General features: G+C 37.0%; 1 protein-coding gene and 1 pseudogene across 2 annotated transcripts; both read right to left on the reverse strand.

Annotated features, from left to right (window-relative positions):
- Positions 1 to 1,921: 1,921 nt before the first annotated feature.
- LOC145823040 (putative isoaspartyl peptidase/L-asparaginase 2 pseudogene) lies at positions 1,922 to 3,788 on the reverse strand (annotated as a pseudogene). Its single transcript, XR_014365120.1, has 2 exons — positions 3,693 to 3,788; positions 1,922 to 2,541 (listed from the first exon to the last, which is right to left on the reverse strand). The product of XR_014365120.1 is annotated as a putative isoaspartyl peptidase/L-asparaginase 2 pseudogene (transcript).
- On the reverse strand, positions 3,486 to 13,047 carry LOC114281780 (putative isoaspartyl peptidase/L-asparaginase 2). Its single transcript, XM_082921982.1, has 4 exons — positions 12,824 to 13,047; positions 12,475 to 12,502; positions 4,473 to 4,678; positions 3,486 to 3,898 (listed from the first exon to the last, which is right to left on the reverse strand). Exons 1-4 carry the CDS (start codon positions 12,983 to 12,985, stop codon positions 3,893 to 3,895), a joined length of 402 nt encoding a protein of 133 aa, XP_082778108.1. The 5' UTR covers positions 12,986 to 13,047; the 3' UTR covers positions 3,486 to 3,892.
- Between the last annotated feature and the right edge of the window lie 11,708 nt (positions 13,048 to 24,755).

Genomic DNA, 24,755 nt, shown 5'->3' on the forward strand with positions numbered 1-24,755 from the left:
CATCATCAAAACAACATCAAACATCGCAACATCTAACCACCCCTTCTTCATCGTCAACATCTGAGATCACCACTCTTCCCAATCCCACCATAACCATGGAACTTCAAACATCTACCATCTCCAACCCACTGCCTTCAATGGCTTCTTCCAAATCCAATTGTTGCCCTCTTCTATTCGCAACCCAGCGTTCAACCTTCGAACCCACACCAAATCCACCCACAGCCATCTTCAACATCATCAAACTTTGTGAGGGGAAGACAAAATCAAGGTGGTGAATTTTTTTAAAAATGAATCTGATGTTTGAAACACCCACAAACATCAAGAAACATTCAGAACTCGATCAACATCACAACAACATCATCAACATCACAACATCAACAACTTCATCAAACTCGATCTACAAATCTGATGTTGGAATCAAACTCGATCAACATCACAACAACAAACTCGATCACCAACATCACAACATCAAACTCGATCATCAACACAACAACATCATCAACATCACAACTTCATCAAACTCGATCAAACATCACAACATCAAACTCGATCATCAACATCATCAACATCACAACATCAACAACATCATCAAACTCGATCTACAAATCTGATGTTGGAAATTAATCGAACTATTCATGAACATTAATCGAACTTGACGGAGGCAATTTGATGTTGGACAAAAAAAATTTGATGTTGGAATCAAACTCGATCAACTCGGTGGTGGACAAAAACTCGATCAAACTCATCGACTCGGCGGTGGACAAAAAAAATATGATGTTGGAATCAAAACACAGAGCCTCAGATATATAAATCTGAATCAAAAAAAATCTGATGTTTGTGAATTTGGGACCGAGACGAGGCTGTTGCGGCGGAGCAAAACACAGAGCCTCCATAGCTAGATAGATATATGTATGTATAGATGTAGAGAGAGAGAGAGAGCCTCATATACATAAATCTGAATAAAAAAAAATCTGATGTTTGTGAATTTGGGGCCGAGACGAGGCTGTTGCGGCGGAGCAAAACACGAGCCTCCATAGCTATATAGATATATGTATGTATAGATGTAGAGAGAGAGAGAGAGAGAGATGGCTGCAAAGGAGTTGCAACTATGGAGGTTTGAGGGAGACGAAAGAAAGCAACGGCGGGCTTTGGTTTGTATACAAAGCGCGAGGGAGACGTTGATTATGTTTTTGATGATGCTGACGATGTATTTGATGTTATGTTGATGTTTAGGTTTAGGTTGATGTTGATGAGGTTGTTATGGGTAAAAATGTAAACTTGTTTGATGACTAATGTTGGTGCTGATGATGATTATTAAACAAACAGCATTATCAAAATAAAATGGGACTAAATGGTGCATAAGAAAACTTTTAGGACTAAATGGTTCAACTTTTCAGAAAATAAGATTTATGGGTAAATTTTCCTAAAAAGTATTAGTATAATTCGCCCTAATAAAATTACTCGTAAAAAAGTTAGGTATAATTTCGTCCATTTATCCGGCAAACAACCTTGACCCAAAAGAAATGAATTTAAATACAATCAATAAAACTATAAAATCTAATAATTTCTCTAAATAGGGGTTGTTTGGAATGTCCTAAATAAGTGCACCTTTTAACTTTTTGGACTAAAAAGTTAAGAAAAAAAATATGGTTGTTTGGATTAACTTTTGGACTTTTTATGAAAAAATATGTATTAAAAAATTGTATAAATTAGTGTATAGGGGAAAATTAGAATTAGGAGTTATACCGCCGTACTTTTTGATTATTGATGAATAATGATAACTTTTTAACTTTTTAAGTAACTTTTTGACTTTTTGACTTTTTAAATTCATGCCAAACTTGGCCTAAGTATGTATATATTACCAAATTACTATTCCTGAAGTGTGGATTCATTACTGCCACCAAAGGTTACAATAAACAAACAACTCCAAGTAACATATTGTGTATGGATCATTAATTTAAATAGATATTTGAAGGAAGACTCTAAATAGTTGTCACTTTTTTATTCTTTATTCTTGTCCTTTAATAAATATCTATTCAAATCCAAAATCTAAACGCACTAAACACGTCTACTCCCAAATACCAACTTCCATGAACCCATCCTGAGTGGCACAGCCCCTGAACATTCCAATACAGTTGAACCCATAAGCCACCTCACTATTCCTGGACACAGCAATCAGACCAGCCTTGCCTTGGTCCAGCCTCTCCCTCACCACGTAGTCCACCGCCTCCTGGAGGCCCAAACCCTTGTACTCCATCACCGCCGCCACGTCACGTGCCAGTGTCCCGCGTATGATGGCCTCCCCCTCGCCCGTGCACGACACGCCACACACTTCACACGCGTAAGTCCCTGCTCCTATAAGCGGGGAATCGCCGATGCGACCGCTCATCTTGTTCATCAGCCCGCCGGTGGAAGTCGCTGCCGCACACCGCCCTTCCCCGTCCACCACCACGCATCCCACTGTCTCCGGCGCGTACACGCTGATTGGGAGGCCGTTCATCTGCAGCGGGTTTTCTACTATTGCGCTGCACTTGTCAAATCCTACGGTTGGGAGTACATGGAGTGTAAATTTAGTAACAGTAACAATGAAAGTAGAGGAGAAGTGAAGATTGAGAACCAAGAACTGCCTGAGAGTGAACATTTTCGTTATTTAGGGTCGATTATCACAACAGCGGGAGAGATTGATGCAGATGTGGCCCATAGGATTAAGGCGGGATGGTGTAAGTGGAGAAGTGCGTCTGGGGTATTGTGCGATAAACGAATACCCACTAGACTAAAAGGTAAGTTTTATAGAACGGCTATTAGACCAGCTATGTTGTATGGGACGAAGCGTTGGGCAACCAAGAAACAACATGTAGATAAGATGAGTGTGGCTGAGATGAGGATGCTAAGGTGGATGTGTGGTAAGACTAGACAGGACAGGATTAGGAATGAGTGTATTCGGGAATGGGTAGGAGTAGCAGCGATAGAAGATAAGTTGAGAGAGAATCGTTTGAGATGGTTTGGTCATATTCAACGGAGACCAACAGTGGCAGTAGTGAAGAGATACGATATTGTAACGGTAGATGGAAGTGTTAGGGGACGGGGTAGGCCTAGATTAACGTTGACTAGCGTTATAAATAGAGATATGAATCTACTTAATTTGACTAATGAAATGGCCTTTGATAGGGCCGCGTGGAGAAGAAGGATTCATGTAGCCGACCCCATTTGATGGGACTTAAGGCTTGGTTTGGTTTGGTTTGGTTAGATGATGTTTATGTCGTCAACACAATAAAAAATAGAATATTAAAAATAATTAACTATCGTAGCATTACTTTTAAATTTTAATATAAAAATTACTCTTTCTACAATAAAAGTGTATATCTATACTATTATATATGTGAGCACATGACTTAATGTTCAATTGTATGGTGGTTTCTCCTTCTGTTATGTAACAAATTTTTTTACCTTAAAATAAAAAATATTATTTAAAAGCATCAACAAAATTTGAATCCAAAACTTTAGACTTTATTAATAATACTCTTATTATTTAAATAACATATATATTATAATATTAATTAATTTCGTATTACGTGTATATCTACATATATATATATACACACAAATATATCATTTGCGATTGTAAAAATTAAGAAGTTATGTATTGATTGATGATGATCATTAATGATAATGATATGATTAGGTATGCGTACCAATATGGTGTTTGCTTCCTTGGCCAACTCCAACATGCCAACGTTTTCCTCCGTGATAAAGTATTCGTTGTCCACCATCTCCGCGAGTCAAGAGCCTCTCAGGCTCCTACTTGCGCCCGTTCTTGTAGGGCCTTCGGGCCTACTTTTAGGCTCAATTTTGATAATCCGAATCGTTCATATTTTATGATTTATTCAGTATATTATACCTGTAAAAAATCAAATTGATCGGATATCAGAAAGTATGTGTTTGAAAAATTGAACTAAAAACTATTTTTTTAAAGAATTTAATAAACAGTTTTCTGAACATATGCTTTTTGATATTCGATCAACTTGATTTTTTACAGGTATAATATAATGAATAAATCATAAAATATGAACAGTTCGAATTATCAAAATTAAGCCTAAAAGTAAGCCCGAAGGCCCTGCAAAGACGGGCGTAAGTAGAAACTTGCAAAGAGAGTATCCTCGTACCCATCTCCGCACCCTATAAAAAAAAAACCATCATTTCAAACACTTTCTTCCCATAATAACTATAAAATAATAAATATATATATATATATATAGAGAAATGAAATTTTTTTTATGAGAATGATTATAAAAATATTGTTATTCTTAGATTACTGTGATTAGGGTGTGATGCTTTATTATAAGTGTAATTCAAATGTCATAAATTTTTCATGATCATTTTCATGAAAGACTTTTCATGATACTAACATTGCTGATATATATATATACATTTTTGTAAAATAAATTGGGCACGTGCCATTAAATATAGATCACCTGTCGGCGGGCGAACTCTTCGGCGCCGGAGAAAGCGAGGTAAGAGTGGGGAGACTTTTCCATGACGAGGCGGGCGAGGGAGACTGGGCTCTTCACGGTGGTCACTCCTGAAGCGGCGCCGCACCGTCTTCCATGCCCATCCATGATGCTGGCCTCCATCTCCACCGTTCCTTTCTCCGTCAAGGCAGATCCACGCCCTGAATTGAACAGAGTGAAATAATAATTGGAGAAAGTGAGAGAAGATAGAGATGAGCGAATAGAGAGAGAGAGAGAGAGAGAGGCACAATTGTTTCTATGAATTGTACATGTCTATTACACAAAGAAGGCACTCTATTTATAGAGGATGCCTTGGATGCCTATGAACAATAACATAATGCTACACTAACATAATGCACTAACATAATGCTACACTAACATAATGCACTAACATAATGCTATATGTTAGTGCATTATGTTAGTGCATTATGTTAGTGTAGCATTATGTTAGTGCATTATGTTAGTGTAGCATTATGTTATTGTTCATAGGCATCCAAGGCATCCTCTATAAATAGAGTGCCTTCTTTGTGTAATAGACATGTACAATTCATAGAAACAATTGTGCCTCTCTCTCTCTCTCTCTCTCTATTCGCTCTGGCTCCTTGCTGATATGGGTGTTTCTTCTTCTGATCCTACCCCTCTCTATTGTGACAATCAGAGTGCCATTCAGATTGCTCACAATGATGTTTTTCATGATCGCACCAAACATATTGAGATTGATTGTCATTTCATTCGCCAGCATGTTACCTGTGGTACTGTTCGTCTTCTCCCTATCGCTTCCGTCGATCAACCCGCTGATATCTTCACTAAGGCTCATCCTCCTGGCCGCTTCAATGATCTTGTTTCCAAACTCAACTTGGTTGATGCTTCACTAACATAATGCACTAACATAATGCTACACTATGTTAGTGCATTATGTTAGTGCATTATGTTAGTGTAGCATTATGTTAGTGCATTATGTTAGTGTAGCATTTGGGGGGAAGCTGCCCTCACTGCTGTTTACACTATCAACTGTGCTCCTTCTCCTGTCATCCATAATCAAACTCCCTTTGAACGTCTGCATGGCACTCCCCCTCCTTACGCTAATCTCCGGGTTTTTGGCTCTGCCTGCTTTGTTCTACTTCAATCCCATGAACACACCAAGCTTGAACCTCGTTCTCGTCTTTGTTGCTTTCTTGGGTATGGAATTGAACATAAAGGCTTTCGCTGTTGGGATCCTCTCTCTAAACGTCTTCGTATCTCCCGCCATGTCGTTTTCTGGGAGCACCAAATGTTTTCCTCGCTATCCTCTTTTCACTTACCCGCACTCTCCACTACTGTCCTGTTTACTAATCCTTCTGTCGATCTTTTCTCTGCTGATTTTGATACAGGTTCCTCCTCCATCGAGACGCCCTTGCTCACTCCTGATCCTGTCCAGCCTGCTCTCCCTGAAGGTCTACCTCTTATTGCCACACCTCCTTCTCCACCGGTTCTTCCTCCCACCGATCCTCCTACGGGTCGACCACGCCGGGTCACTCAACCTCCTATCCATCTTCGTGATTATATTGTTGGATCTGCTGCCTTCTCTACTTATGAACCTACCTCCTATCGTGAGGCTTGTACTAATCCTCTTTGGCAGCAAGCTATGACCGATGAACTACAGGCCTTGGACAAAGCTCATACTTGGGATCTTGTTGATCTTCCTCCTGGCAAGACTGCCATTGGCTGCAAATGGGTTTACAAAATCAAAACACATTCTGATGGCTCTATTGAACGCTACAAAGCTCGTCTTGTTGCCAAGGGTTTCAACCAGGAATATGGTATTGATTATGAGGAGACATTCTCTCCTGTTGCTCGGCTAACCTCTGTTCGCAGTTTACTTGCTGTTGCCGCTGCTCGCCACTGGGGGCTCTTTCAGATGGATGTCAAAAATGCTTTCCTCAATGGTCATCTTATTGAGGAGGTCTACATGCAACCTCCACCTGGGTCCACTTTTCCCCCTCATCAGGTTTGCAAACTACAGCGTGCTCTCTATGGCCTCAAGCAAGCACCTCGTGCTTGGTTTGCTACGTTCAGTTCTACCATTCATGATTTTGGGTTCACCTCTAGCTCCTATGACTCTGCTCTTTTTATCCGGACTACTTCTCATGGTACCACTCTTCTTCTTCTGTATGTGGATGATATGATTATCACTGGTAATGATGAAGCTGGTATTCTCCACCTCAAACAGTTTCTCCACCACCAGTTTGAGATGAAGGACCTTGGTACTCTTAACTACTTCTTAGGCCTTGAAGTCTCTCATGATTCTACTGGTTCCTATTTGGAATTGTACTCTTAACTACTTCTTAGACCTTGGTGCCGTTGGAATCGTGAGGAAATTCCGAGTGGTTTGATGTAGTGCCGCTGTGGATGGGACTAAACACCAAAATCGCAAATTGCCAGAAATGTAACACTGTGCTCTGATACCATGAAATAATAATTGGAGAAAGTGAGAGAAGATAGAGATGAGCGAATAGAGAGAGAGAGAGAGAGAGAGGCACAATTGTTTCTATGAATTGTACATGTCTATTACACAAAGAAGGCACTCTATTTATAGAGGATGCCTTGGATGCCTATGAACAATAACATAATGCTACACTAACATAATGCACTAACATAATGCTACACTAACATAATGCACTAACATAATGCTACACTAACATGATAATGCTACACTAACATAATGCACTAACATAATGCTACACTAACATGATAATGCACTACATAATGATACACTAATATACACTAACATCCCCCCGCAAACTCAAGGAGGGGAAGCATCAACCAAGTTGAGTTTGGAAACAAGATCATTGAAGCGGCCAGGAGGATGAGCCTTAGTGAAGATATCAGCGGGTTGATCGACGGAAGCGATAGGGAGAAGACGAACAGTACCACAGGTAACATGCTGGCGAATGAAATGACAATCAATCTCAATATGTTTGGTGCGATCATGAAAAACATCATTGTGAGCAATCTGAATGGCACTCTGATTGTCACAATAGAGAGGGGTAGGATCAGAAGAAGAAACACCCATATCAGCAAGGAGCCAGCGAAGCCAGAGAAGTTCCTGAGTAGTATCAGCAAGAGCTCGGTATTCAGCTTCGGTGCTAGAGCGGGCAGTGAGGGATTGTTTTTTGCTACGCCAAGCAAGAAGAGAGTCCCCTAAGAAGAAGCAGAATCCCGTGGTGGAGCGTCGATCCGTAGGATCCCCAGCCCAATCAGCATCGGAAAAGGCACGCAGTTCAAGAGAGGAGGAAGCAGAGAAGTGAAGACCATGGAACAGAGTGCCTTTGAGGTAGCGAAGGATGCGGAGTAGAGCAGTATAGTGGGGAGTGCGAGGAGCCGACATGTACTGACTGACAATGTGAACAGCATAGGCAATGTCAGGACGAGTTACTGTGAGATAGACAAGGCTGCCGACGAGTTGGCGATAAAGAGTAGCATCAGAGAGAAGAGTCCCATCGAGAGGAGTGAGACGAATCTGAGGATCAACTGGAGTAGAGGTAGTTTTGCAATCAGTCAGACCAGCACGAGCCAGAAGATCGGATGCATATTTGGCCTGGGACAAATAGGAACCAGTAGAATCATGAGAGACTTCAAGGCCTAAGAAGTAGTTAAGAGTACCAAGGTCCTTCATCTCAAACTGGTGGTGGAGAAACTGTTTGAGGTGGAGAATACCAGCTTCATCATTACCAGTGATAATCATATCATCCACATACAGAAGAAGAAGAGTGGTACCATGAGAAGTAGTCCGGATAAAAAGAGCAGAGTCATAGGAGCTAGAGGTGAACCCAAAATCATGAATGGTAGAACTGAACGTAGCAAACCAAGCACGAGGTGCTTGCTTGAGGCCATAGAGAGCACGCTGTAGTTTGCAAACCTGATGAGGGGGAAAAGTGGACCCAGGTGGAGGTTGCATGTAGACCTCCTCAATAAGATGACCATTGAGGAAAGCATTTTTGACATCCATCTGAAAGAGCCCCCAGTGGCGAGCAGCGGCAACAGCAAGTAAACTGCGAACAGAGGTTAGCCGAGCAACAGGAGAGAATGTCTCCTCATAATCAATACCATATTCCTGGTTGAAACCCTTGGCAACAAGACGAGCTTTGTAGCGTTCAATAGAGCCATCAGAATGTGTTTTGATTTTGTAAACCCATTTGCAGCCAATGGCAGTCTTGCCAGGAGGAAGATCAACAAGATCCCAAGTATGAGCTTTGTCCAAGGCCTGTAGTTCATCGGTCATAGCTTGCTGCCAAAGAGGATTAGTACAAGCCTCACGATAGGAGGTAGGTTCATAAGTAGAGAAGGCAGCAGATCCAACAATATAATCACGAAGATGGATAGGAGGTTGAGTGACCCGGCGTGGTCGACCCGTAGGAGGATCGGTGGGAGGAAGAACCGGTGGAGAAGGAGGTGTGGCAATAAGAGGTAGACCTTCAGGGAGAGCAGGCTGGACAGGATCAGGAGTGAGCAAGGGCGTCTCGATGGAGGAGGAACCTGTATCAAAATCAGCAGAGAAAAGATCGACAGAAGGATTAGTAAACAGGACAGTAGTGGAGAGTGCGGGTAAGTGAAAAGAGGATAGCGAGGAAAACATTTGGTGCTCCCAGAAAACGACATGGCGGGAGATACGAAGACGTTTAGAGAGAGGATCCCAACAGCGAAAGCCTTTATGTTCAATTCCATACCCAAGAAAGCAACAAAGACGAGAACGAGGTTCAAGCTTGGTGTGTTCATGGGATTGAAGTAGAACAAAGCAGGCAGAGCCAAAAACCCGGAGATTAGCGTAAGGAGGGGGAGTGCCATGCAGACGTTCAAAGGGAGTTTGATTATGGATGACAGGAGAAGGAGCACAGTTGATAGTGTAAACAGCAGTGAGGGCAGCTTCCCCCCAAAAGTTTTCAGGGCAGGAAGAAGAGAGAAGAAGGGCGCGAGTAGTGTCAAGAATATGCCTATGTTTCCGTTCAGCACGGCCATTTTGCTGGGACGTGCCAGCACAAGAACGATGAGGCAGTGTACCATGATGCTGAAGAAAGGAAAGGAAATCAGAATCCCGATATTCCATAGCATTGTCAGAGCGAAAAATTTTGATGGTTTTGGAAAATTGGGTGTGGACCATTTGGGCAAATCTATAATAAATGTGTTTAAGTTCAGACCTAGTTTTCATGAGAAAAAGCCAAGTAAACCGGGAAAAATCATCAATAAAGACAACAAAATAGCGGGATCCCCCCATAGTAGTAGTAGGGGAGGGCCCCCAAATATCGGAATGGATAAGATCAAAAGGTGCAAGGGAAACTGAAGTACTTTTATTAAATGATAAAGCAGGTTGTTTGGCAAGTTGACAGGGGATACAATCGAAATTATCCGGAATTACATGACCCAACTGTCCACTAGAAACCAAAGACCGTAAGCGATTAACAGAAATATGCCCTAAACGACAATGCCAAAGATGAAAGGGAGATAATGAGGAAGTAGATGTAGGAGCAGCAATCGGAGGAGAGGCAGGAACATGAAGGTGAATGAGTTCATAGAGACGTCCATGCTTACGGCCGATCCCAATAGTCTGCCCCGTCTGAGGGTCCTGTACCAAACAATCAGTAGCAGAAAATGTGACAGTTAGACCAAGTTCACATAATTGACCAATGGAAATAAGGTTTAAGGTAAGAGCAGGGATATGATAAACTTGAGGGATAGATAAAGAAGAGGTGGAAACAGTACCAACATGACGGACAGACATGAGGGAACCATCAGCAGTATGTATTGAGGGAATATGAGGAGATGAAGAGAAGGAAGAAAAGATAGTAGAACTGGAGGTCATATGATTACAACAAGCAGAGTCAAAATACCAAGAAGAGTTACCTGGGATTACAGACAAAGCAGTAGGAGGAGGTGTACCAGATGGGGAGAGAAGTTGTTTGAGCATGGCCTCTACATCCGTTGGAGAAAAGCGAGGGGTAGACGGAGCAGACGACTCAGAGAACCCCGCAGAGGTGACAGCATCAGTGTGGGGAGAATGATTCCCGGAAGCAGCAGCAGCAGTGGGATGAGGCTGATTCCTAGAAGCAGTAGTAGCAGTGTGATGAGACTGATTCCCGGAACGATGAAAGCTTCCCCGGGCAGAGCCACCGCGAGAGGAGTGGCTATTGGACGATGATCGGGATGGATTGCGAAAACAATCCTGTTGCAGATGACCAGGACCAAGTTTGTTGCAGTAGCGGCAGGATCTGACGGGGCAATTGACCAGGAGATGGGTTGAAGGAAGACCCCGATTCTGACAATAGAGGCAAGCAGTGGTCCGTTGGGTAAATGATGGCCGGTACGGAGGAGTGGCCAGAACAGAGTCCACATGATGAGTTTGAAGAGTACCGAGACGCGTCTCCTCTGATAGCAACTCAGAAATTGCCTGTTCAAGAGTGGGCAATGGATGGCGATGAAGCAGAGAGGCACGTACGGGCTCAAAGGAGGAAGTAAGAGCCATAAGAAAATGCACCAACCTTTGCTGGTTGCGATAGATAGTAAATAAAACAGCATCTTCAGGGGTATGCCAAGTTGGTTCTGAAAGAGCAAGCTGATCCCAAACAGAGTACATTTGAGAAAGGAAGTCATTAATGGACTGAGTGGATTCTTGGCGCATGCGATGAAGTTGGTTCTGAAGTTGATATTGGTGGGCAAGACCAGTAGTCTGGTATCGTTCTTTCAAGAAATCCCAGATGTCTTTTGCAGGAGTAGTTACAGAGTCAAGCTGAAAGCGACCAAACTGAAGACTGATAGATGTAACAGAGGTATTACGAAACCAGGTAATGATTTGGTAATTCTTACTGTCCCATTCCTCAAGTCGGTCTTCAAATGTAGCAGTAGGAACAGTGGTTTCATTAGTGTCACTGTCTTTCACCGGTTTAGTCACATCCCCGGTAACAATTCGCCAGAGCTTCTTTCCTTTTAGGAAGGAGGACATGGCTTGGGCCCACAGAACATAGTTTGAACCATTCAAAATAACGGAAATAGGATGGGAGGCATCATGACGATCCATAATACTAGTTGAATAGGGTTTAAAGTAATATGATAGACCTGTAGGAGCAAAATTAGGTAAAACAGAGTGTACCAGTGAGTCCGGAAGGTCGAAAATAGCCAGGAAAGGTATGCTGGACAGAGATGATGTCAGCAAATATGTCAGCGGCGCACGTTAGCAGAGTGCAGGAAGGAACACGTTAGCAGGAAGCGGCGGTGCACGGTAGCGGCAGGCGCAGACGCGGTGCACGGTAGCGGATTCGGCGCACGCGGGTGCACAGTAGTGAAACGGCGCACGAGAGGCGCACAGTAGCAGGCGCGGCGTACGGGAGAGGCAGGGCTGACGTCAGCCGCGGGTCGTGTGGGCGCGTGTAGGCACGTGTCGGAAGGGAGAAACAACGGATGGCGCGTGCGGGCGCGTGTGAGAGTGGTGGCGGAAATGATGACGCGCAGTGGACACTGGCGGCGCGTGTGGGCGCGTGAAAGGTTTTTTGAGGCCGGGCTTGGTGCCGTTGGAATCGTGAGGAAATTCCGAGTGGTTTGATGTAGTGCCGCTGTGGATGGGACTAAACACCAAAATCGCAAATTGCCAGAAATGTAACACTGTGCTCTGATACCATGAAATAATAATTGGAGAAAGTGAGAGAAGATAGAGATGAGCGAATAGAGAGAGAGAGAGAGAGAGAGGCACAATTGTTTCTATGAATTGTACATGTCTATTACACAAAGAAGGCACTCTATTTATAGAGGATGCCTTGGATGCCTATGAACAATAACATAATGCTACACTAACATAATGCACTAACATAATGCTACACTAACATAATGCACTAACATAATGCTACACTAACATGATAATGCTACACTAACATAATGCACTAACATAATGCTACACTAACATGATAATGCACTACATAATGATACACTAATATACACTAACACAGAGGATCCGATTCCAATTCTCTAACCTGAGTTTTATACCCCATGAATTAATTATAAGTCACTGTAATAGAACAATTACATGTTCTTACAGGAAAAATAATAATAATAATAAACAAATCGGTCTGTTATGAAAAACAAGACAAAGAAGCAAATGCAATCGGATTTGTCATTAATATTACCAAATCTAATCACATGTCTCTGTTTTTTTTTTTTTTTTTGTTTGTTTGAAAAAGAAAGGAATGGGAAATAATTCTATTTTTTCGAGTTCCTTTTTATGTTCCAAGTAACTAGCATCTTCTTCTATTTTTTTGGAAAAAACAGAGAGAGAGAGAGAGAGAGAGGCGTACGACGAGTTCGACGACGTCGATGGCGGGGAGGGAGGAACGAAGAGCAGAAATGCCGACGTTGAGGCACCGAGTGAGGAGGAGTTTGGCTTGTTCTTGGCGTTCCAGTGGGAGGTTTGGGTCCACACCAGCGCCTCCGTGCACCGCTATAGCCCAACCAACCATTTTTCTCTCCCTCACTCTCTCTGTCTCGCTCTTGCTTTGCTTTGCTTTGCTTTCTTCAATTCTACAATGCACAACGAGAAGAGGATGTGGGCCTTTTATAGGCGTTTCCGCGGAATCCAAATGCTCTATAAAATATGGTTTTTATTTAAGGCCAGTTTGTTATGGAATGCGGGTCACTAGTAGTGACTGTTGTGCCTCAATTTGAGATATATTATGAATTTATTTTTATGATTTGAACTGATCAGTTTATAGGATTTGTTGAGTACTTTATAATTTTCAAAAATTATATTAATCAGATATCAATAACTATATGATCCGCAATCAAAAAAATAAACAATAAATTTTTCTTTTGAGAAAAAGTATAAAAAATATGCAATTTGATCATATACTTATTGATATCTGATTAAAATAATTTATGGCAGGTATGAAGTGTTCAACAAATCTTACAAAATAACGGTTCAGATCATAAAAATAAACTCATAATATACCTCAAATTAAGGCACAACAGTGACCCCAATCCCGTTTGTTACAGGAGTAATAGATTCTAGATAAAAAATAAATTTGAGTTTGTTTGTGTAATGAATTCTGGTGTTTTTTGTTTCAGTTTTTTTAACTCATCAGTTTTTTTAAAATTGAGTTTCTCATTTAATTTTTTAGTAGATATTTTTTAAATTTTAAATAATTTTTATATTTTTTTAGATACGCTTTATTTAGATATATCTAAATAGTAAAATATTTGTGAAAAAATATTTTAAAAAATTAATAAATACACAAAAATATGAAAAATGTACTGAATTTTTATATATTTTTTATATTTTTTGGTATTTAGTGTATTTTTTTAAGATTTTTTTCACAAATATTATTTTTTTAAGTGTATTTAGATAAGGTGTGTTTAAAAATTAAAAAAAAAATTGCTTAAAATATTTAAAAATTCATTGGAAACATTAAAATACAAAAAATAAAAGAGTAGAATTTTTTGAAAATTATTTTCTGAAAACTATAACCAAATAAGCTAAATATTAATTGGTTTGGATTCGTAAAAGTTTTCAATTTATAAATTGTGATACTACATACATCAATTAGTATATTAATTAATGTACCAATATGTATTATGATATTATTATTGATCCCACATATTATATAAATTATAAATATTTAAAACCTTCAAAATTATGCCATATCAGGTATTAATTCATATAATTTTATTCATTTATAAATGATTGATTCTTTTAGATAGATGTGATATTAATTGGATTGGATTTATAAAGACTTTTAATATATAAATGGTTGCCTTGTTTCACTAGAGTTGATATTAATTAGGTCCCGTTTAGGGATAGATTATTTTAATTAGTTATTTGGCTTTTTACAAGAAGACATATAAAAAAATGAGTTGGAGTGCCTGTTGTGCTGGATGTACAGTAAACACTAATGTGCAGCCTTATGGGCTCATTTTGGAGTCCGTTTTGATCATCTGAATCGTTCATATTTTAAAGTATATCGAGTAGAACATACCTACCAAAAATTTGAGTTAATCGGATATCGTTAACCATTTCATCTACTCACATTTGTATCTTGAAAAATAAATGACATTGTGATTTAAAATATTAAAATGAATACAAATGAGAGTGAATGAAAGACACAAATGTGAGTGGATGAAAGGGCTAACGATATCCGATTAACTTATTTTTTTATAAATATATTTTATTTGATATACTCTAAAATGTGAGCGGTTCGAATTATTAAAATAAACTCCAAAATAAGTCCATATGACCGCACAACAGGCACCCCAACTCCACAAAAAATTTAAAGAAAATAATGAAATGAGATGTTTTATTTTAAAGTTTAGTTATCAAGTGTCCTAAGATATTAAATATGCCTAATTAACTCCATTATCATAAATAAAATAAAAATAAATAAATCTAATAACTCTATTTGGTTGATGACTAAATTATCATTTTTCTTTTAATTTTCTATTTTGATATTTTGATATTTTTATACATATTTTTTAACTTTGTGTTAGACACCATCCACTCATGCCTGGGGGCCTATGACAACAGTATGCCTGTATATATATATATATATTAATAAATATTATATTATAAATTTTTTTTATCAAACACTATTATAGCAATTGAGGAGATAAAAAATATGGGGCAAGTTCTGTAGCAGGCCTATTTAAAAGAAGATAAATCTATTTAGTCTTAGAATCTTTTGAATACTCTCAAAAGTTCATTCTGTATTTTTTTTCTCCATTTTTTTCTATGCATTTGTTTTTCTTTATCTCTTTCTCTTTTTGATTTATGGTAACCAGTAACTACTACTTTTCCTCTTTTTCTTTCTAACATGTAGTCACTGATAACCAACGATAATTATTGCTTGGGGTTCACTAGCACTACCGACCATCACCTTCTTACTTCACCCTTACCAATAGCGAAAAAGACGAGTTTTTAACGAAGAAGATCTGATGTAGATTTACTCAGATCTATATTAAATCTGAGTAAATCTACATGAGATTCGACTAGATCTAAATCAAAAATAGTTGTTAGAGTATAATTTTCTCTCTATATCTGTTTCTCTCATTTGATTTCTCAATTTTTCAACCTTTTCTTTGCTACACATTTCTATTTTCTTGTTTTAATGGAGGAAATTTTTAAATTCTGAATAAGTTGTTTTTTAGTTTTAGACACAGGCAATGAAAACTATAAAATTTCACAGTTTCAGTTTTTTTTTTTTTTTGTGCTATTTGAATCATTCTTTATAACTATAAAATTTTACAGTTTCATAAGATTCTTTAGATTTGTAAAATTTTGTTGTTTCATAACATGTTTTTCAGTTTGATTAATAAGTATAAATGCTTGATAGAATCATACTTTGAAACTGTAACATTTTACAATTTCAAAGCTTACTTTTCAGTTAGATCAATATTGGAGATTATTTGTTTAAACTCTACAAAAATTGAAAAATAATATATACTTTTTTCCCATTGTTGTTGTTGGTTGTTGTTGTTGTTGTTTTTTTTTTTTTTTTTTTTGGTCAGTTGATCAATATTTAGCATATTTTACTACGTTTTTTCACTATAATTTCTCCATTTATTCTTTTTTTTTTGTGACCTTATTCTAGATATTCTGACTTTTTTTAGTGACGTTTAGAACACTCTGGCAAACTTTCGGCTATATTCTGGCGACTTTCCGATGATGTTGAATATTCCAGCGAGTCTTCAATGACCATTTGACGGAAGTTCAGTAATGGTGGGATATAGCAGCATTTTTAAAGTTATGAAAAAAAGGAAATTTTTTTGATAACAATTAAAAATATGTACGACTAATTGGTGCAAATGTTTTGTTTTGGAACCAGATGGATTTTGAACTTTATATATAGGACTTAATGGTAAGTGTCCCAAAAAATGTGAGCCTAGAGCCAAATCTAGTCATTACAGCCCAAGTCAAAAGTGATAAGTCTAAATGCATCCCTTGAAACTCATAAAGGATAGCTAGCAACAACTTGTCATCAGATTAAGGCGCGTGGGGAGAACAAAGCAATTATAAAAAAATTGCCTTTAGAAGACCAAATCAATTAAAGGATAGGCGTTAGATAAACCTTCATCCGATGGTGGGAACCATAGAACAAATAAGACTAGTATGTAGGTTGGGCCTAATGAGAAGCAGAATCGTCCAATCAAGTTTAATCCTACAGACGAGATGCTCGACAAGTAAGTGGGTTTTATCTAACTCAACCACAACTCAATCAAATACTAGAACTATTTTCTTTGTATATTATACACTTTGGTCGGTCATTGTGCTGACTTGATCATCGAAGAGTCCTCCCAGTCAACCTTGGTCAAGAGTGATTACTGACGTTTGGTTTCTCTACACAGAGTGCAAAAAATTGGACGCATCATCTCACTTAACCTGTGGAGATAATTTCACATTCCACACCAATGTTATTAAATCAATAAATATATATGTTTTTTTTTTTTTTGCCACATATATCAATATATATTTTTTGACAACATGATATTTTTGTAAATAGGTCATTGTCACCAAAAAAGATCCATTATTTGACCTAATCTCATATCCCTAAAGCCATCTCCAACGTTGCATCAGATTTTTCATCAAATTCAATTTTGACGAAAAACGCCTTAAATGTCAGTTCGAACCCTTTCATCAAGTTGATATCAAATAGAGGGAGAACCAAATTTTCAACAAATGAAGGGAGTTTTTATCTTTTCATCAAATTTTGAAGGTGGTCATTGGTGGACGACCGGCCAGACCACCTCTTAGATAACCGAATTTTAGGATGAATTAGGAATTTTGTAAAAAAAATTGATGAAAATCGTTGAAAAATATCATATCAGATCAAATTTTTTATTAAATTTCATAAAAAATTTAATGAATTGTTGAAGACGCTTTAAAAGAAATTGACTTATCACCAATAAAACCTTATATAAAAATTTATTGCCATAAAACTATAAAATGCAAAGTGTCAATTTTAAATTCAATATATTTAAAAGCTCACAAAAACTAACTCTTTTTTTTTCTAATTTTTTTTTCAAAAAATTTCAGAATTTAGATTTTAAAATTGTTATATTTAAGTTAAGTCCATTACAGTTGGCAGGTTTGAGGATGGTGGGAAATGAAAAGACAAAAAATAAAACAGACAAAATAAAAATGAATAAATAAATAAATAAGGTATTTTGGTCACCTTAAGTTTTTACAACTAGATAGTTATTGAATTTATTTTTTTCCATGATAGTGGAGTTAGTTAGGCAAATTTAATACCTTCTTACACTCGGTAACAAAATCCTTTGTTTTAAAGACTATTTTTGCCTCACTGGTGGCATGCACGCTCAAGAGTATGGAGACCAAACCAAAGAAGGATGAAATAAAAAAGGATGGCTTGGTTGGTGCCTCTGAGGTAGCCTTTTCCTAATGCCCGGACTTCAATGAACTGAGGGAGAAACCGTGGAAGTGAATAAATGATGGTAGATGGTTAAGAGACTCAACATCACCCATGATATACTAGTATAGGTCAATTCCTCTGAAAAAGTACAAGAAATATTGTTAGTGGTCCATAGAGAACTTTGATCATTTGTGTGGAAACCCCTGCAACAGTTTTTCTCAAGGATGTGTACAAAATGAGATCATGAAGTAAATGAGTATGGGCATTTAGAATGAGCTATGAACAAAGAAGAATGAGATCTTGTAAGCAGTATGAGCAGTGTTCATATAAATTTTTGATGCAAAGATATTAGGAATCAATGACAATGAGATTAAGACATCCAAGTATACAATAAGCCAACCACTCACACCCACTTTAAAAAACAGGAAATACCCTAGTTACTGAGCACTACACCCAAGGTCTTTCTCAGAAACTCAAACCGAAGAAGATCAAGGGGTTTTGTAAAAATATTAGCTTTTTGATGCTCAGTGGGTACATGTTCAAGAACAACAAGGCCTTCTTCCACTAACTCTCGAATAAAATGATGACAGATGTCAATGTGTTTTGTGCGAGAGTGTTGGACAGGATTTTTTGAAATGTTTATGGCACTTGTGTTATCACAGAAAAGACTGAGAGTGTTCTGTTCTATCCAATAATCATAAAGCATTTGTTTCATTCACACCAGTCGAAAGGGAGATGGCATTTTGCTTTTTACTATGCAAGGAAACCAAATTATTCCCAAGGTAAAAACACCTCCCCGGATGTACTCTTCCTATCATTAGCACACTCTGCCCAGTCGGCATCAGAAAAACCAGTAATTTCAGCTGTCGTGTCAGTAGAAAACCAAACCCCATACCCCAATGTCCCATTAACATATTGGATGATGCGTTTGACCGCAAGAAGATGAGACTCTTTAGGACTGGCTTGGTAATGAGCACAAACACCTACACTGAAAAGCAATATCAGGACGACTGGTAGTCAGGTAAAGAAGACTCCCTATCATACTCCTATAAAGGGTGGGATCAACATCAATACCAAAGGAATCTTTGGAAAGGTGAAGACTGGTGCTCATGGGGGTGCGTGCATGTTTGGCAGACTCAAGACCAAACTTTGACACAAGATTTTTGGCATACTTAGTCTGAGAAACAAACATACCCAAAGGAGACTGTTTAATTTGTAGACCCAAAAAATAAGACAACTCTCCCATCATGCTCATCTCAAACTCATGTGTCATGCAATCCGAAAAATATTTCACAAGATGATCAGTAGTGGATCCAAACACAATGTCATCAACATAAATTTGAGCAACAAGAATATGAGACTTAGTATGTTTCACAAATAAAGTCTTATCCACACTACCCCTTTCAAAGTCATTATCAAGAAGAAATATAGTAAGTCTATCATACCAAGCCTGAGGGGCTTGTTTCAATCCATACAAAGCCTTGTCTAACTTGTAGACATGATTTGGACATTCAGGGTCCTCAAACCCTTTTGGTTGCTCAACATATGCCTCTTCTTTCAAGTACCCATTCAGAAAGGCACTTTTCGCATCCATTTGAAACAATTTGAACCCAAGAAAACATGCAACACCAAGTAAAATACGAATAGATTCGAGACATGCAACTGGGGCAAACGTCTCATCATAGTCAACACCCTCTACTTGTGTGTAGCCTTGAGCAACCAACCTGGCTTTATTCCTAACCATAGTACCATTCTCATCAGATTTATTTTTAAAGATCCACTTGGTACCTATCACATTCATGTCTCTAGGTCTGGGAATTAGAGTCCAAACATTGTTACGTTCAAATTGACCTAATTCTTCATACATAGCATTGACCCAACTATCATCTAGCAAGGCCTCTTTAAAATTCTTAGGTTCAATTAATGAAACATAACACATATGTGATACCTCATCCCGAATCTGTCTTCGGATTTTCATTCGACCCGATACACTTCCAATCACCTATTGAGCTCGATGATTCAGTTTCACCCTTGCTGATGATTTGGACTCAGGACTTGCGGTGACAGAAGCATCAGGAGTGATGTCTCTTTGTGCACTCTTTGGACTTTGACTTACCTGTGAGAATGGTTCTGTCTCAACTTTTTGTGCTTGGACCTCAGCTTCTCTTTGACTTTGTGGTTCAGTATCCAGGATTAGAAACTCACCATTGTCATCCTCATTTGTTGTTGGAGTAGGGAGACCTGTGTCATTTATAACCACATTGATTGATTCCATTAAAGAAGAAGTTCGTAGGTTGTAGACTCGAAAAGCCCTACTAGTGGTTGAATACCTTAGAAAAATACTTTCATCACTTCGGGAGTCAAATTTGCCCAAAGGCTCTCTATCTTTGAAAATGTAACACTTCCTCCCAAAAGTTTTGAAGTATTTTACATTAGGTTTCAATCCCTTCCACAATTCATATGGAGTTTGTAAAGTGTCGGGCCTTAAATACACGCAATTTATGATATAAACAGCAGTATTTAGGGTTTCAGTCCAAAACTTTGAAGGAAGTTTCTTACTAAGGAGCATGACCCTAGCTTATATTTCCATTTAACTGTCATAATGTTAAATTGTTGTCTAGTTTTTCTTCTCTCTCTCTCTCTCTCCCCAATTGTATACATGTTTTTAAGTTCAGGGACCAACAGAGATAAATGGAAAAAGTGCGCTGGAGACAAAGATGGAGATGCTGGATTACAAGTCATCAGGGCATGATCCAAGACCCATCCAAGAAAGAGAATACGGAGATGATTGATCCATCGCACAGATAATGAGAATCTCAGTATCTTGGCTCAAAATTTAGTCTACAAACAATGTCCGCTTCTAACGGTGACAAGAACACTAGATGAGTGAAAAGTAAGTAAAGAGATTATCTAAAGTTTTCCTTATTTTCTTTGTTTTCCTCCACTATTCCACTCTTCTTTTGTCTTCACTACAACAAAAAGCAGTTTTGGCGACCAAAAATGTAAATTTCGTCGCTGAAAGTAGGACAATTGGCGACTAAAATTGAATTAGTAGCCAAAAGTGAAGACTTTTGGTGACTAAAACAGTTTAGTAGCCAAATGTATACTTATTGGCGACTAAAAATCAGATTAGTCGCTGATTACATGGGTTTTAGCGACTAAAACAATTTTAGTAGCCAAAAGTGAAGGTTTTTAGCGACTAAAAAAAATTAGTAACGAAAGGTATAGGTTTTGGCGACTAAAAAATTGTTTGGTCGCCGATTGTAGGTGTTTTACCGACAAAAAAAAAATGTTGTAACCAAAAGTAAAGGTTTTTGGCTACTAAAAAAATTTAGTAGCTAAAAGTGGACAATTGGCGACCAAAATTGAGTTTAGTCGGCAAAAGTGGCGGTTTTGGCGACTAAAAATCAGTTTAGTCGCCGAAAGTGGTTATTTTTAGGTGAAAATTAATTTTTTTTGCGACTAAATTATTGGGTAGTAGCCAAAACTAAGGTTTTTGACGACTAAAAAAAAATTTAGTCGCCAAAAGTGGCTTCCTTTTTTTTTTTTAATAAATAATTTATTTTTTACATAAATTATATTGAATAAAAATAATTATGTTTATATATATAGTTTAATATTAATACGGGTCAATATAGTATATAAATAATATATTTTGCATACATATTCATGTGGTGTTATTGTGGCATAGTGGAGAGAGTGTGTTGGTTAAGGGTTCGAAAGTGGAAGGTTGGTGGTGCAAAACTTGGGAAGAGCAGAGGGTTAATTTTTTTTTTTTTTCCTGAAATAACCTTTTGGCGACTAAAATGGGTGGTCGCCAAAAGCTTTAGTATTGGCAACGAAAAAAATAGTCGGCAAATGTATAAATTAAAAAAAAAATAATTCACTATTGGCGACTAAAAATTTGGTCGCCAAATGTATAATTTAAAAAATATAAATGAACTTTGGCGACGAAAAATTTAGTCGCTGCAGACTTGGTTTTTGGCGACTAAAAGTTTGTTAGTCGCCAATACCTTTCGTGACAGTTTTCCAGCGACCAAGCCGGCGACTAAAAAATTTAGTCGGGAAAACTCAAAACCCGACTTTTGGCGACTAAAAATTCAATTTTGACGACAAAAAATTTAGTCGCCAAATGTTTTTTTTTTTTTGTAGTGCTTGTTTAGTGGAGACTAGGGGTACGCTTAACTAGTAAACAGAACTCAGCTTCAGACATTTGCCTTTGCCTAATGCAATTGCAGTGACGCATGACATTGTATAGAGGGCCATCCTATTTTAGTGAACTAAGTTGATATGGTAGGAAAAGAATTTGTGTGTGAATGTGGTTATTGTGAATGGGAATATGAATATCAAGTTGGCACAAATGTCCAGAATTTGTTCTTTAACTCGTACAAATTATTGTACCTAGACCAGTAGAGTATCTGATAACATGTATCCTTTTCTATGTTGCAGATTCCATTCTTTTTTCAGTGCTCAAAATCCTGTGACTAATATGAAGTCTTATATCTATATATTTTATTTATTGTATAAATTTACTTAAGAAGTAAAAACAATGGATGCAAATTGATTAGATTCCTATTACATTTAATCTTTAAGTCAGTTCTTTCACAATCATAATCAAGAATATTGCATTCAGTTGAGAGAATGAATAATCTTTAGCACATGGGAGGGGGTAAAATCCATTCACTCAACTTCATCCGCAACTTTGGCTATACAATACAACAATGTTAAAAACACTCTTCCTAGTAACAATTTGAAACACATCAGAAATTTTGTATTAATAAGACTATTGATGTAATCAGTTCGGGACGGTCGGTATTTAGGTGAAATTTTGCACTAAATTGATAATGTCGATTTTATTATATTGAAAACCAATACATACCAAATTTTTTATCAAATCACACCAAACCGCACTGATTCAAACGGTTCGGCTCAATGCCGTTTAATCGGTTTAAGTACTTTCAAAATTGAGTCATTTCTTAAATTTGTAGTATAATAAATAATTTATGTAAAAATATTAAATTAGCCATTGGTACACAATTCTAACCATATCTAATCTAAGCATTCACAAAAATATAAACAAAAAAATGAATAAATACTAAGGCTTGAAGCTTTTATGAATTAAAATTAGAAACAAAATATAATCTAAGAACCAAATTAGCAATATTATTCATTATATATTTAATATATATTATATGTACATATATTCGGTCGGTTTCGGTGCAAATCGGTGTATAGTATATCAACACCGGTATCGAACCGAAATCACAAAAAAATTAATTTCCAAAACCGAACAGGCCGATCCATATTAAAAAAAAGACCAAATATGACTGATTCAATCCAGTTCAATTGATTTTGTCAGTTTTTTCAATTTTTTTTTACATCCCTAAATAAGATGGCGAGTTACACTAACAGTTCTTATAGTTTGGGGCTCGTGTCAGTTTGATCCCTAAATTTTCAATTGTTACGCATTTAAACTTGAATTTTAAATTTTGTTCCAAATAAGGACAACTAAAGATACCATTGCTCAATTTCAAGGGTAAAGTCATCAATTTGATAAAATATAAACCAACTTGACAAAAATAAATGTCAAAAAAATATTTTTGAATTTTTAAAATTATTTCTATCCACCAAAGATAAAATTATGTAAAATTGATAATTTTTGTACACATTTATTTATTTTACCAAATTAATTTTTGGTATGTGTTTGGATGATGATCATGTAATAGGTGGTTGTTAGGCTTTAATATGTAATTGATACTATGAAATATTTTTTGTTTTGGATGTTTTTATTTAATGGATTGGTTTAATAATAATATCAAACTTGTCACCATATTTGACTTTTGAAAAAGTAAAAACTAATTTAATGAAAATAAAAATAACCGCCCATTACATGATCATCATCAAAACCCATAATAAAATTAATTTAGTAAGAAAATAAATAAATAAATGTGTAAAAAATTTATCAATTTTATATAATTTTATCTTTGGTGAGTAAAAATAATTTTTTAAAATTTAAAAATATTTTTTCAATATTTATTTTTGTCAAATTAGTTTATATTTTTATCAAATTGACGACTTTGTCCTTAAAATTGAGCAATGGTATATTCAATTATTTTTATTTGAAACAAGATTTAAAATTTAGGATCAAATGTATCACAATTGAAAAATTAATGATCAAAGTGATACAAATACCAAAGTATAGAGACTATTAGTATAATTCGCCCTAATAAAATTACTAATAAAAAAGTATTGGACAATCTTCACTGTATTTAAATAAATTAAATTCTGTTGTGTACTAAACAACAACCAGAATATAAAGAAATAAAGGAAATGAGAGAATTTGTTTGATTACAAAAATCAAACTCGAAATAAAAAATAAAATAAATAAAAACAGATTTTATTTTGTTACAAAAACAAAATTAAAATCTGATTTAAATAAATAACAATAACACTGAAAATAAATTAAATAACTTACTTGATTTAATTTGTTCGAATTATAATCTGATCAAGTACAGTGTTTAACATTGTGTCCTTAAGACAGATTCGTCCTCTCCACGGTGCTTTCAGAAGTTGGACGTCTATCTCCCATGATGAAATGATCTACTACTAAACTACAAATTGTTTGCCTTACGAACACACTAAGTGTTTACACTCTTTCTTTCAGAAATTAAATGCAACAAAATGCAGAGATTTATAGCAGAGGATGGAGTACGAAAATTGGAGTAAAATCCAAATGGGAGGTTAGTCTATTTATAGATGTAAAGGTGGCTATTGGTTTTGAATTGAACAGGTATGAAACCTGTTGGTTTTGAATTTAAACAGATTTGAATATGTTGGGTTCATAAATTAAACAGATACAAAAACGAGAAGG

This window comes from Camellia sinensis, chromosome 3 (assembly GCF_055761805.1).
Source record: "Camellia sinensis isolate YWXY chromosome 3, ASM5576180v1, whole genome shotgun sequence".
Taxonomy (NCBI): Eukaryota; Viridiplantae; Streptophyta; class Magnoliopsida; order Ericales; family Theaceae; genus Camellia; species Camellia sinensis.

What these genes read in the sequence shown, in the direction of transcription:
- LOC114281780 (XM_082921982.1), bottom strand. Translation starts at nt 12,985, where the DNA reads ATGGTTGGTTGGGCTATAGCGGTGCACGGAGGCGCTGGTGTGGACCCA. An exon ending in TCGACGTCGTCGAACTCGTC is followed by an intron (nt 12,503 to 12,823) that starts GTACGCCTCTCT and finishes TATAAAACTCAG; the next exon opens with GTTAGAGAATTGGAATCGGA. An exon ending in ATTGGAATCGGATCCTCTGT is followed by an intron (nt 4,679 to 12,474) that starts GTTAGTGTATAT and finishes ATTTCACTCTGT; the next exon opens with TCAATTCAGGGCGTGGATCT.